This window comes from Sus scrofa, chromosome 13, assembly GCF_054392235.1.
Source record: "Sus scrofa isolate SSC_HxYL_T2T_F1_AM1 chromosome 13, Sscrofa_HxYL_maternal_Yorkshire_Landrace_v2.0, whole genome shotgun sequence".
Classification (NCBI taxonomy): domain Eukaryota; kingdom Metazoa; phylum Chordata; class Mammalia; order Artiodactyla; family Suidae; genus Sus; species Sus scrofa.
In genome coordinates this window covers 154,972,853-154,988,214 of record NC_139395.1, presented here as the reverse complement: position 1 = coordinate 154,988,214, position 15,362 = coordinate 154,972,853, and the positions used below count along the sequence as shown (strand labels likewise).

Genomic DNA, 15,362 nt, shown 5'->3' with positions numbered 1-15,362 from the left:
ACATCTGTTTTGTGCCAATGCCAGACTGTTTTAGTTACTGTAGCTTAATAATATAGTTTGAAACCATGAAGCATTATGTCTCTGGCTTTGCTCTTTCTCAAGACTGCTTTGACTATATGGGGTCCTGTGGTTTCATACAAATTTTAGGACAATTTGTTCTATTTCCTTGAAAAAATGCCAGTGGAATTTTGACAGTGATTGCATTAAGTCATAGATTGCTTTTGGTAGAATGGATATTTTAATAATTACTGATTCTTTCAATCCATAAGTACATAATACCATTCCATTTATTTGTGTCTTCATCAATTTCTTTCATTAATGTCTTGCAGTTTTCAATATACAGGTCTTTACTTCCTTGGTTAAATCTATTCCTAGGTATTTTATTCTTTTCAGTGCAATTTTTCTTCTTTCGCTTTTTTCTTTTTTTTCTTAGGGTCATACCTGAGGCATATGGAGGTTCCCAGGCCAGGGGTCAAATTGGAGCTACAGCAACATGGGAGCTGAGCTGCGTCCTCGACCTACACCATAGCTCACAGCAATGCCAGATCCTTAACCCACTGAGTGAGGCCAGGGATCGAACCTGCATCCTCATGGATACTAACTGGGTTTGTTAACCACTGAGCCATGAAGGGAACTCCCAACTTTTCAGTGCAATTGTTACTGAGATTATCTTCTCTATTTCTTTTGCTGATAGTCTGCTATTAATGTACAGAAATGCAAGCAATGTGTGTGCACTGATTAGTATCCTGCAACTTTACCAAACTGGTTTATTCTAATGGTATTTTTTAATGGAGTCTTTGGGAATTTTTCTACATAATATCATGTCATCTGTAAATAGTGACAGTTTTATTATTCCCTTTCAACTTGTATGCCTTTTATTTATTCCTCTTGTCTACTTGCTATGGCTGCCTTTTATTAAGTTATATTTCTCTTTCTCTCAAGTCATTCAAAGACAGAAAGACATTCAGGAACATAAGTATCATGGCTCCATTATTTTCTCTCTGGAATAATAGAGGCAATAATCTCTAAAGCAAAATCAACAGAATCCTTATCCATCAACCTTTGTACAATCTCTGAAAATTCAACTCAATTAAAAATATATATATTACCAGTCACCTACACAGGCATTTGGGAAAACAGCACAAAACAGTCTGTATCCTTAGGAGGTGTGGTATGTCAACTGTGAAAATGTGCCTCTCAGATAGCCCACTGCAGGAGACATTTTCCCCAGTGGTCCCAGCTGCTAAGCTCTCAAAGCTTTTCTCTTACTCTCTTGTTTGAGGGCAGCCCAAACTAAGCTTCCTATGAGCTGTTCCCAAGCAATGACTTGGCACAGCAGAGATATTTAATGAAGCCATTTTCCCAGGAGACACTGGATTCGTCTGATGGTTCAACCTCAAAATGATGATTCTATATTGGTTTTGCTGTAATTTTCTTAGAGCTGAACTGCACTGTTAGATTTTTCTTACCTAGCTTGTCATTGTCTTTCCCTCTCTCCTCCACAGAGGTTAAGACCTGGTTTTTATTTCCCACTGATAACCACTAGTTTTTATGACACAAAGAACACAATTCCACATAGCATAACTAGAGAGTACTATTTCTTTTAGTTATCTATCAATTTTATAAAGAAATAGATTTCCACAAATGACTTAAAATAGCTATATAATTATAAATGCCTAAGAATAGGATTACCAAATTTTAGAGAACATAAAGAGGGAAAAAAAAATCCTAAGAAAATAGTAGTTTGTAGTAATGCAGAAGCCTAAAAATAAAAACAACAGAAGTTAATTCTTTTGGTTACGCCCATGGGTTTTAAGGAAGTTCCTGGACCAGGAATCAAACCCACACCAGAGCACTGACAATACCAGATCCTTAACTATTAGGCCACCAGAGAGCTCTGTAATACAAGACAACTTAACTATAACGGGTTTTAAAATTCAGTCAATGTTCTCATAATACATCGTTTCACTTAATTCACACAACATCAGAATAAAAGCAGAGCACAACATTTACTCACTTCTTTTTATGCACTAAACATTAGACTGGGGCATGGCCCTAATAACAGCATTACTATTTTACGGATGATGAAACTGAGGCTCATAAAGTTAGTGGGTATGCTCAAGCTTACAGAACTACTAACAGTGGACCAGGTCTTATATTCCTTTGTTGTCTCCAGAATATCATACAGAGAATAATCACATCCCTAAATACTGACTCTCTCCTCACTCTTGAAAATGGTATATATTTTAAAAGTAGGGCTCAGGGAGTTCCCTTCATAGCTCAGTAGTTAATGAACCCAACTAGGATCTATGAGGATACGGGTTCAATCCCTGGCCTCGCTCAGCGGGTTAAGGAGCAGGTGTTGCTGTGGCTGTGGTGTAGGCCAGCAGCTGTAGCTCTGATTCGACCCCTAGCCTGAGAACATCCATATGCTGTGGGTGTGGCCCTAAAACAGAAGAAAAAAAAAAAAAAGTAGGGCTCAGAAGTCCCTGGTGGCTACTGGTTAAGGATCCACCATTGTTACTGCTGTGGCTGGGGTCAATCTGTGGCAAGGGTTTAATCCCTGGACCAAGATCTTCCACATGCTATTGGAATGACACCCCCCCAAAAAAAGTAGGGCTCAAATCACTCTCCATTCACAACAGAAAAAAAAAAGACACTTCATTTCTCCACTCCCACATCTTAACCACGGAACAAGTGAAACCAAACATGACACCTGAAAGCTATGGCTTCTGAATGTTAATGGTGTATCCTACTACTCTGATGAGTTCATTGATCAGTTTGAGTAGTTTTTGCGTGGAGAGTCCTTTGCGTCTTCTATATTTAGTATCATATCATCTGCACAGAGTGACAATTTTACCTCTTCTCTTGCAATGTGGATATCTTTTATTTCTTTCATTTGATCGCTGTGCTTAGGACTTCCAATACTATGTTGAATAAATATGGTGAAAGTGGGCATCCTGTCTTCCTCCAAATTTTACTGGTAAGGCTTCAGTTTTACACTAGTGAGTACTATACTGGCTGTGAGTTTGTCATACATGGCTTTTATTATGTTAAGCTATCTTCCCTCTATACCCACGTTGGTAAGAGTTTTTATCATGAATGGATGTTGGATTTTGTCAAATGCTTTTTCTGCATCTATTCAGATGATCTTGTGGTTTTTGACTTTTCCAAATTATGTTAACGTGGCGTATGACATTGATTGATTTGTGTATACTGAAACAAGCTTGTGAACTTGGGATGAGTCCCACTTGGTTGTGGTATATAATCTTTGTTATATGTTGCTGGATTCAGTTGGCTAAAATTTTGTTGACAATTTTTTTGTCTATATTTGTCAAAGATATTGGCCTATGATTTTCTTTTTTGGTGGAATCTTTGTCTGGTTTTCGTATTAGGGTGAGGATGGCTTCATAGAATATCTTTGGGAGAGTTCGTACTTCAATCTTTTGGAAAAACTATAAAAGGACGGGTTTAAGTTCTTCCTTCTGTGTTTGTGTGTTCCTTGTATGTTCACCTATGAAGCCATGTGTTCCTGGACTTTTGTTTGTAGGGAGTGTTTTTATTACATATTCAATTTAATTTCTAGTGGATCAGTCTGTTCAGTTGACCTATTTATTTCTTGATTCAGTTTTGGCAGGATATGTCTCTACAAAGATGTCTATTACTTCTAGGTTATCATATCTGTTGGCATATGGTTGTCTGCAATATTCTCTTATGGTTTATTGTACTTCTGCAATATTTGTTGAGATTTCTCCATTTTCGCCTATTTTATTTTGATATTTTATTTTGATTTTTTATTTATTTATTTTTCTTACTCAAATGAATTTATCAAATCTATAGTTGTATAAAGATCATCACAATCCAGTTTCACAGGATTTCCATCCCACAACCCAAGCACATCCCCCCACCCCCCAAACTGTCTCCTCCGGAGACCATAAGTTTTTCAATGTCTGTGAGTCAGCGTCTGTTCTGCAAAGAAGTTCAGTCTGTCCTTTTTTCAGATTCCACATGTCAGTGAAAGCATTTGATGTTGGTGTCTCATTGTCTGACTGACTTCACTTAGCATGATAATTTCTAGGTCCATCCATGTTGCTAAGAATGCCGGTACTTCGTTCCTTTTAATGGCTGAGTCATATTCCATTGTGTATATGTACCACATCTTCTGGATCCACACCTCTGGCGATGGACACTGAGGTTGTTTCCATGTCTTGGCTATTGAAAATAGTGCTGCAATGAACATCGGAGTACATGTGTCCTTGCAAGTCGTGGTTTTCTCTGGATAGATGCCCAGGAGTGGGATTGCTGGATCAAATGATAGTTCTACATTTAGTTTTCTGAGGAAATCTCCATACTGCTTTCCACAGTGGTTGCACCAGTTTACAATCCCACCAACAGTGTACTAGGGTTCTTTTTCTCCACACCCTCTCCAGCACTTATTGTTTGTAGACTTTTTTCTGGCCGGTGTCAGGTGGTACCTCATAGTGGGTTTGATTTGCATTTCTCTAATAATGAGTGATGTTGAACATCTTTTCATGTGTTTCTCAGCCATCTGTATGTCTTCTTTGGAGAACAGTCTGTTTAGATCTTCTTCCCATTTTTTGATGGGGTTGTTTGTGTTTTTGGTATGGAGCTGCGAAGGTGTTTATAAATTTTGGAGATGAATCCCTTGTCCGTCGATTCACTTGCAAAGATTTTCTCCCATTCTGTGGGTTGTCTTTTCGTGTTGTTTAGGGTTTCCTTTGCTGTGCAGAAACTTTTCAGTTTGAGTAGGTCCCATTTGTTTATTTTCCTTTTTATTGTCAATACTCTAAGAGGTGGATCTGAGAAGATGTTGCTGTCGTTTATGTCAGGGAGTGTTTGGCCTATGTTTTCCTCTAGGAGTTTGGTAGTGTCTGGTCTTATATGTAGGTCTTCAATCCATCTGGAGTTTATTTTTACGTATGGTGTTATGGAGTGTTCTACTTTCATTCTTTTCCCTGTGGCTGTCCAGTTTTCCCAGCACCACTTATTGAACAAGCTGTCCTTTCTCCATTGTATATTCTTGCCTCCTTTGTCATAGATGAGTTGGCTGTAGGTGCGTGGCTTTAATTCTGGGCTTTCTATCCTGTTCCACTGATCTACACGTCTGTCTTTGTGCCAGTACCGTACAGTTTTGATGACTGTTGCTTTGTAGTATAGTCTGAAGTCCGGGAGCCTGATTCCTCGAGCTCCATTTTTCTTTCTCAGGATGTCTTTGGCTATTCTGGGTCTTTTGTGCTTCCAAACAAACTTTAACATATTTTGTTCGAGTTCTGTGAAAAATGTCCTTGGTAGGTAATTTGATAAGGATTGCATTGAATCTGTAGATTGCCTTAGGTAGTACAGTCATTTTGATCATATGAACTCTTCCAATCCATGAGCATGGTATATCTTTCCATCTGTTTGTGTCATCTTTGATTTCTTTCATCAGTGGCTTGTAGTTTTCAGAGTACAGGTCCTTTGTTTCTTTAGGTAGGTTTACTCCTAGGTATTTTATTCTTTTGGATGCGATGGTAAATGGGATTGCTTCCCTCATTTCTCTTTCTGCTCTTTCATTATTAGTGTATAGACATGCCGTTGATTTCTGTGTATTAATTTTGTATCCTGTGATTTTGCCAAATTCATGGATGAGCTCTAACAGTTTTCTGGTAGAGTCTTTAGGATTCTCTAGGTATAGTATCCTGTCATCTGCAGATAGTGATAGTTTTCCGTCTTCCTTTGCAATGTGGATTCCTTTTATTTCTTTTACTTCTCTGATTGCTCTGGCTAGAACTTCCAGAACTATGTTGAAGAGTAGTGGTGAGAGCAGACATCCTTGTCTTGTTCCTGATCTCAGTGGGAATTCTGTCAGCTTTTCACCACTGAGAATGATGTTCGCTGTGGGTTTGTCATATATGGCCTTTATCATGTTGAGGTAGGTTCCCGATATGCCCACTTTCTGAAGGGTTTTTATCAGAAACGGGTGTTGGATTTTGCCAAAGGCTTTTCCCGCTTCTATTGAGAGGATCATACGGTTTTTATTCTTCAGTTTGTTAATGTGGTGTATCACACTGATGGATTTGCGGATATTGAAGAACCCTTGCATCCTTGGGAGAAATCCCACTTGATCATGATGTACAATCCTTTTGATGTACTGTTGGATGCGGTTTGCTAGTATTTTGTTGAGGATTTTTGCATTGATGTTCATCAGTGAAAATGGTCTGTAGTTTTCTTTTTTGGTGGTATCTCTGTCTGGTTTTGGTACCAGGGTGACGGTGGCCTGATAGAATGAGTTTGGGAGTATCCCTTCCTCTGCAATTTTTTGAAATAGTTTCAGAAGGACAGGTGTTAGCTCTTCTCTGAATGTTTGATAGAATTCACCTGTGAAGCCATCTGGTCCTGGACTTCTGTTTGTTGGATGTTTTTTAATCAGTTTCAGTTTCAGTTGTTGTGATGGGTCCATTCATCTTTCCTATTTCACCTTGGTTTAGTCTTGGAAGATTGTACTTTTCTAAGAATTTTTCCATTTCTTCTAGGTTCTCCATTTTATTGGCATATAGTTGCATATGGTAGTCTCTTATGATCCTTTGTATTTCTGTGATGTCCGTTGTTACTTCTCCTTTTTTGTTCCTAATTTTATTGATTTGAGTCCTCTCTCTTTTTTCCTTGATAAGTCTGGCTAGGGGTTTATCAATTTTGTTGATCTTTTCAAAGAACCAGCTTTTCGTTTCATTGATCTTTTCTGTGGTTTTCTTCGTTTCTATTTCATTGATTTCTGCTCTGATCTTTATGATTTCTTTCCTTCTACTAACTTTAGGTCTTGTCTGTTCTTCTCTCTCCAGCTGCTTTAGATGTAAAGTTAGCTTGTTTATTTGAGCTTTTTCTTGTTTCCTGAGGTGGGCTTGTATTACTATAAACTTTCCTTTTAGAACAGCATGTGGCTGTAGATGGAATATTTTTTTTTTTAAATCTATGAGGATATATAGTCCCTAAACCTTGGAGTGTATTAATAATTGTGGTAATCAAGAGGAAATCATCATTGGACCTGAGGTGGCGTTAGGCCTCTGGTGTTGCTGTTTTTAGCCAGCTCAAAAAAGCACTTGGAGAACAACTTATATAAAGCAAATTACTGAAAACCTAAGTGCACAGTTCAGTGAGTAGACTACCATGCAGATCAAGTGAAGTATAGAACATTTTCATCATCATTCCAGAAGGCTCTCTTCCAGAATGTCTTACCCCTTACTTTTGTTTATTTTTTAAAATCGACTTTAGGTTTTGTTTCTTCTTTTTCTAATTCTTTTAGGCGGCAGGTTAAGTTGTTGATTTGAGATTTTTTTCTTTTCTGAGGAATGCCTATATCGCTATGAACTTCCGTCTAAGGACTGCTTTTGCCATATCCCATAAACTTTGAATGGTTGCGCATTCTTTCTCTTTTTGTTTTTTCACTGAAACAAACTATCTCCTCTCACTGACACCAGCATTCTTGACATTGGTTCATATAACTGTGCAAGAAGACCGTATTCCAATCTTTTTCTGAAAATATATAATTATTTAATGAAAAATATATGATTATCCAATCCTAGAGCAGCTATGTAAAATCACAGAATTTTAAGTTATCAGAAAAATTCCTATATTCCACTAGTAAAGAAAAATGAATTGGTCAGTATAACACAAAATATTTTATGTATATTTTTGAAACATTTAGCAAGGAGAACAAAGAATACTTAAGTTCCACAAAGAAAAGATGATACACTGGAAGGAAATGAGCTTGGTTTAAGACGGTCTACTACTTTTTAGTATTTAGGAGAAAAAAATAAAAATAAAAGAATTAGACAATAGCAACAAAAGCAATAAAACACTTATGAATAAGCTTAACAAGAAATGTCAAAAGCCTATATAACTACAACTCTTGAAAGCCAAAACGTTAACTTGAACTGATAGAATGCTATCTCTTATTCTTGGATAAGATAATTCAACATCATGGTAAGTAATTTAACTCCCTAAGGCAATTTATAGAGTTAATAAATTCCAATTAAAAGTATCAACAAGCTCTTTCATTAAGGTAGCTAAACTGATACCAAAGTTTATATGGAATGAAAAAAAAACAAAACTAAAAGTAGCTAGAAAAACATGAAAAGAAAGGCTACAATATAAAGGCAGATTAACTCTAATAAGACACTGAAACTTAAAAGCTCTATAATAAAAGGAATCTGGTATTGACATACAAATATGCAAACAACCAAGTAGAACAGAATAGAAAGTCCAGAAACAGACCAAATTACATGTGGAAATTTAGCATATAATTACAATAGCATCTCAAATCACTGGAACACAGACAGACCTTTTAATAAAACTGTACTAACACAATGATTAGTGATTTAGAAAGGATAATATTAGATCAATAACTCATACCATACTTAGGAATAAACTCCGTATACAAGAATAAACTTCAAATGGATCAGGGATCTCAATGCAAAAAGTGAAATATTACAACTGTTGAAAGTATGGATGAATTTCTCTTTAACTTGATGAAAAGGCCAAGACATAAGAAAAGGCTTTCTAATTACAACTAAAATCCAGATATGATACAAGTGGACAGTGAACATATGAAAGGATGTTAAACTACATTCATAATATTGTAAATTAACTACAATAAGGGAGTTCCCATTGTGGTTCAGCAGATTAAGAACCTGACTAGTATCCTTGAGGATGTGATTCAATCCCTAGCCTCACTCAGTGGGTAAAAAGGATCCGGCATTGCTGTGAGCCACAGTGTAAATCGCAGATGCAGCTTGGATCTGGTGTTGCTATGGCTGTGGCATAGGCAGGCAGCTGCAGTTCCTATCCAATGCCTAGCCCAGGAACTTTCATATGTCATAGGTACCGCTCTAAAAAGAAAAAACTACAAGATACCATTTCTTACCTATCGGACTGGCAAAACGTGAAAAAAAAAAAAAAAAAAGAAAGAGTAAATCAATGTGTGTTGTCAAAGCTGTGGGTAAATAGGCATTTGTATACTACTGAAGAGAATGCAAATCTGTACAATCTCTTATGCAGGGGAATTTAGCAGTATCATACAAAACTATATATGTGTTTATTTTGCTTCCATGACCCTAGTTCTCTTAATTTACCCTGAAGATACACACTTAATTAAAAAAAAAAAATGCACCAAGTTTTTCATAACAGCCCCCTTGGAGATTACAAAAGGATGAAAAGAAATTCAGTATCCATATATAGAAGAATGGTTGAAATCAACTCTGCACTACTATGAAGCTCTAGAAAAGTTTCTGAACTGATAAAGGCAATGACTTGCAGAAACTACAGTTAACATAGAAAGCAAAGTACAAAAGAGCACCTTTAATATATTACATTTTGGTAAGAAAGCAACCAGAAAATTACAGTCAGAGCTCTGCCTCCATGGGTTCCAAACCCAAGGATTCAACCAAGCTAAGATCAAAATACTCTGGGGGGGGGGGTGAGGGAGGGGGCTCCAGAAAGTTCTAAAAGTCAAAACTTGAATTTGCTGCATTAGCAACTACTTATATAAATTTACATTGTATCTGAAACTATTTACACAGTACCTACACATTGTATTAAGTATTATAAGTAATTTTGAGATGATATAAAGTATATGGGAGGATATGCTTATTAGTTTATATGGAAATACCCATCATTTTATATGAGGGACTTGAGCATTTGTAGATTTTGATATCCACTGAGGGCCCTGGAACCAGTCCCCTGTGGATACCAAGGAATGACTGTACACTTACTGCTCATCTGTGCAAAAGAAAACCAGGAAAAAAAACCCAGCACAGGAGTTCCTGTCGTGGTTCAGTGGTTAACAAATCCGACTAGGAACCATGAGGTTGCAGGTTCGATCCCTGGCCTTGCTCAGTGGGTTGAGGATTCGGCGCTGCTGTGAGCTGTGGTGTAGGCTGCAGACGTGGCTCAGATCCCAGGTTGCTGTGGCTCTGGCGTAGGCCGGTGGGCACAGCTCCGATTCAACCCATAGCCTGGGAACCTCCATATGCCATGGGCGCGGCCCAGGAAATGGTAAAAAGACAAAAAAAAAAACCAAAAAAACCCCAGCACATAATGAGACTAGCTATCTACAGGGAGTGAGTGGCAACACGACAGAGGGAATGACATTTGTGTAAGAATTTCTGACTTCTGAAACCATGGTAGTGTTTCATAAACTGAAAACATAAAAAAATTTTTTAGAAAAATTTAAAAAGTCAAAAAGAATGGGGATAAAGTTCTATGAAAGGATACAGACAAGAGTTTCCATCATGGCTCAGGAGGTATTGTGAGGATGCAGGTTCAATCCCTGGCCTTGCTCAGTGGGTTAAGGATCCCGGGTTGCTACAAGCTGTGTAGGCTACTGTTGTGGCTCAGATCCAGTGTTGCTGTCTCCTGCTGCGGCTGTGGTGTTAGTCAGCAGCTGTAGCTCAGATTCAACCCCTAGCTCAGGAACTGCCATATGCTACAGGTGCAGCCATTTATGTAAAAAAAAGGATACAGAAACAAATGAACCAAACTCTTCAAATGAGTGAGTTCTGAGGGAAAAATTTAAAAAAATTTTTAAATCAAGAAAAAGAAGAACTAAGAACCCAAGTACCTTCTGAACAAATATAGTGGTTCAATACAGCAATGATAACCTATAATAAAACACTCTGGAGTCAGAGTGCTTGGATTCAAATACCTGCCCATCTATCCACATGCTAATTATATGACTCTGGACAAGTAAATTTATTATCTCTTTGTGTGTAGGTTTCCCTATCTGAATAATAACAGTCTGAATGATAGGTGAATGATAAAACCATTAGTATGGAAAAGCAAAAAGGAATGGGAACCAATAGAAAGGATTTCCTTTAAGACTGCAATTAACTCAGGGTTAGGTAAGCCTTGCTAATGACATAACAGTTATCTTCAGGTATCAAGATCCAGTGGGCACTGGGCAACATAAGACTAGTGCTTGGGAGAGAGAGAACTGAAGACAAAAACTTTAGACCTTTTATTTTTTTAAACCTCTTTAGAATGCTCAAGACATTCTGAAGCATACAGACTGGACTGTGTGCTATTTCAGAGCAGTGATCACCTCTTATTTTTATGTTCCTTAATACTTAGTTCAGTTCCTAGTACACAGGAGACTCTCAGCAAAATGTTACAGAGTGGGAAGAGTAAGAAAGGAAACAGAGCTGCATGGCCTGTTAATGGCAGAGCCTAGGTCTCTTTATTCTCCCCTGTACCATAATGTAAAGACAACCTCCAACCATTGTCCACAGGATACCCTAAAAAGATCAGGTAAGAAATAAAAATAAACTGGACTGTGGGGAGTACTGCTTTACAGGGTCATAGAAAGAGGGGTTTTTTTTTGTTTGTTTGTTTTTTTTGGTCTTTTTAGGACCGCACCCACAGCATATTAAAGTTCCCAGGCTAGGGGTTGAATTGGAGCTGCTGCTGAGGGCCTAGGCGACAACCTCAGCAATGTGGGATCCGAGCCGAATCTGTGACCTACACCACAGCTCAAGGCAACTCCAGATCTTTAATCCACTCACTGAGAGGCCAGCAATCAAATCTGCATCCTCATGGACACTAGTTGGGTTCATTACCGCTGAGCCATAAGGGGAACTCCCAACATTTTTTTTGGGGGGGGCACCCTTGGCATATGGAGATTCCCAGGCTAGGGGTTGAATCAGAGCTACAGGTGCTGACCTATACCACAGCCACAGCAATGCTGGATCTAAGACGGGCTGCAACCTACACCACAGCTCATGGCAAGGCCAGATCCTTAACCCACTGAACAAGGACAGGAATCAAACCAGCAACCTCATGGTTACTAGTCAGATTGGTTTCCACTGCGCCACAACGGAAACTCCGCAACAACATTTTAAATACATCTATCACTCTTAGCAGCAGTTCAAAAAAAAGTGCAATCTTCAATAAATTTTATATCTATAAAATACACAACAGAAGATAGTCACTACAAAAGCTGAGCTGAACAAAAATTTGAGCAATAAATGAAATCTGAAGCAAAGAGAAACTATTAAATCATTTTCATGTATTTTTATTTATTTATTTATTTTTTGGGGGGGTCTTTTTGCCTTTTCTAGGGCCGCTCCCACGGCATATGGAAGTTCCCAGGAGAGGGGTCTAATCGGAGCCTTGGCCGTAGCCACAGGCCTACGCCAGAGCCATAGCAACACAGGATCTGAGCCATGTCGGAGACCTACACCACAGCTCACGGCAACACCAGATCCTTAACCCACTGAGCAAGGCCAGGGATCGAACCTGCAACCTCATGGTTTCTAGTAGGATTCGTTAACCACTGCACACAACGGAAACTCCTCATTTTCATGTATTGACAGTAACAAAATAAATGAAATATTGAAGTTCTTACCTTAAATCTCTTGTCCTGCAATACTTTCTTGATGGCAACCAGTTCTCCTGAATCACAAAGCTTGGCTTGATACACCACACCAAATGACCCATTTCCAATCACTTTAGTGTCTGTATAGCTGACTTCTTGTGGCCTGTCTGGACCCTGCCCAGGAGTTGCCACCACTGTGGTCACCTTGCTGCCATCCTTGTCTCCTAAAAGAAAGAAGGGATAGAAAAATGAGAATTGCAAAGAATTAAACAGAGAAAACTGCCTATTACACCAAGTAAACTATATTCCTTACTATAAATTATTTTTAAGTTCTCATCTTAGTTATCACATAGAATTACTTCAACTCCTTGTTTCAATTATAAGTAATAATTTAACCACTATTTATCTAGTCTTTCTATAGACCAGGCACATGGCTTAGTTTAATATACATGGTTTCATTTAATGAAAACAACCCCATAAAGTAGACAGTACTGTTCCTATACAAAGCATAAGAATGTTAAATTGTCCAGTCAAAAGTTGAATGATGGACCCACCAAAGAATCCTTATCTGTACTCTAAAGGTCCTAATTTTTTCTTCAAGGCTTTCTTATTTTACTTGAAAATAAGATATGTACTACTGAAAACATCTAAATATGCTGAATCTATTCAGGCCACTCTGCCTTTAGGAATGTAAGGCTTTGAGCTTTTGCTTCTCCATATATTATTTATCTTTAAGAAAACTATAATATCTCTCCAAGAAAGGTCAGATAGGTAAAAGAAATAAGGGAATGTTAGTTTGAGGATAAGAGATGCAAAACCTAAAAGAAAAATGAAATCCATGCTGAGCTGAACCTCATTCATAACTAGCTCACCAGCTCTGGGATCTCTGCCCATTCATGGTCTTCTCTTTACCTCTTCTGCCTTTCCTCCCCACCAGTAACAATCTGAAGACTCTCTTCAATCAGCCCAAGAGCCACCTCCTTAATTTGGTACAGTTCACAATCATCTTGTTCTCTGAATCCTTAAACTATTGTAAACCATTCTATACTACCTAGCACCTAATTTTAAAAAGCTTTCAATTAGTCTTTTTAGTGGTTTCAGAATACACAGATTCTAGCGACTACAGCCTTTATGAAGCAGCCATTATGACTTGTGCTTCTTCTCTCTTTCCTGACAAATCTAAAATCAATTCTCAGTACAATGTGTCTTTAGGCTCACTGGCTAAACTATACTTGTTTTTCTCTTCTACGCCTCTATTATAGTAATTTTATTTTTAAAATGTTAAATGAATTCACACTAACCTCATAAAAAGAAAACTAGTATTTAAGCCTAGACATCGAACCAAAATTATGAAATGTGTTTATCTGTAGCTCACATTTAAAAAAGAAAAAATATAACAAACTAATTCTTCAATGGTTTGAGTTTCCAACCTACCAAATATAAGACTGCCAGATAAATGAATATCCAAATGTTAGGGGCATATTGTAAACAATATTTTTATAACCATTTAAGTTTACAGAGGTATTAATATAGACAAAAGCCAAAAAGAAGTATCTGTAATTGATGAACTTTCTTGCTTATAAGGCAGTCTTCATGACAGATAAAAAAGCAACAAATATCAGATAGATGGGTGGATTACAGGCAGTCTATACTATATTACCATATCAGATAGATGGGTGGATTATAGGCAGTCTATACTATATTACTACCAGCTATCTTAAACATGTCTTTAGTTTTAAGATGAAACTCCCAAACAGATATGACTTAGCACAATTCCAACATCACCTGTAGAAAGAACAAATCAAATCTTGTCAACACCATCATTTTTATTTCCAAAACTATTACATACGCTTTAAATGCACACAAACCCCAGCACAAGCTTTCACGTATAAAGCCGTTCCCAAAGCTTTCAAATGTTCCCTTCACATCTCACTACGTAGTAAAATAAATCTTAAACATATCTGCCAAAAACCCAGGCTAATCTAATCTGAGTTTTAAATTATCATGCCTCACTCCCCCAAAAATATTTCATGTAACTTTCATTTGTGACATTAACTACAACTTTTGAGTATAAATCTTACTATGTTTTCTTCTTAATTTGTAAAATAAACTTATCTTTACTTGTATTATAGCACTCCTAAAGACAGAATCAGTATTTTTAATTTAAACTCTAAAAAGATTAGATTCCAGAAAGATTAAAATCTAAAGTATTGAATATATTTGTCAAAGAAAATAAAAAGCAAAAGTGATTTCAAACAGTTTGACTCTTCCCTAGATCATCCAAGTCAAAACCATATCAAACACACGTGTTTGTGTGTATATACATATATATATATACACACACACACATATATTTCAAGAACTATGAATTAATAATTCCAATTCCACTGAACAAGTTGCTTGCAAAATCTCACAGGTCTAATTCACAAAATAAAGCACCATCATTTTTAAATTATAGTAACAGACAGTAAGAACAACTGTTGCACTCCATAATTTTAGTTGAAAAGAAAAACCATCTGGGGTATAAAAAATTGTGCTCTTCTACTGTATAACCATATTTCGATAAAGAAAACAGTAGCTACAGCTTTGTACTTGCTCCCATAAGAGAATTTTAGCAATATAAGCATGTGTAATGATTTTCCCCAATTGCTTCCTCAGACTGTATTTCTAAAAAACCTTCATATTTCAGGAAAAAAAAATACTTTTTACAGCTTAGAAACAGCTATGAAAGATATACATCAAAAACCTGGGATTTAGTGTCTCTTCAACTTTAACCATTAAGCCTGTGAATGTCTATCCCAACATAAATAAGGTATAAACAAGGTAATTCCACAAAAGTATTAAAAGTAGAGTAGAAAAATAAACAGGTCCTGCAGATGCTATAGCTGAGAGAGACTCTTGAGGCCTCAATTTTAAACTGTGATGGGATATGGGCAAAGACCAATCTTTTCACTCTCTTGCAGATCTAGTAAAAACAATAACAAAACCCTACTTA

At 37.2% G+C, this 15,362-nt stretch overlaps 1 protein-coding gene across 5 annotated transcripts in view; it reads right to left on the bottom strand.

Moving 5' to 3' along the window:
* Window positions 1-15,362, bottom strand: part of GSK3B (glycogen synthase kinase 3 beta) — a 233,450-nt gene that overhangs the window by 140,880 nt on the left and 77,208 nt on the right. For all 5 annotated transcript variants that reach the window (XM_021068182.2, XM_021068187.2, XM_021068185.2 and 2 more), the window contains 1 exon segment: window positions 12,398-12,591. In XM_021068182.2, coding sequence (XP_020923841.1) covers window positions 12,398-12,591 — 194 coding nt within the window.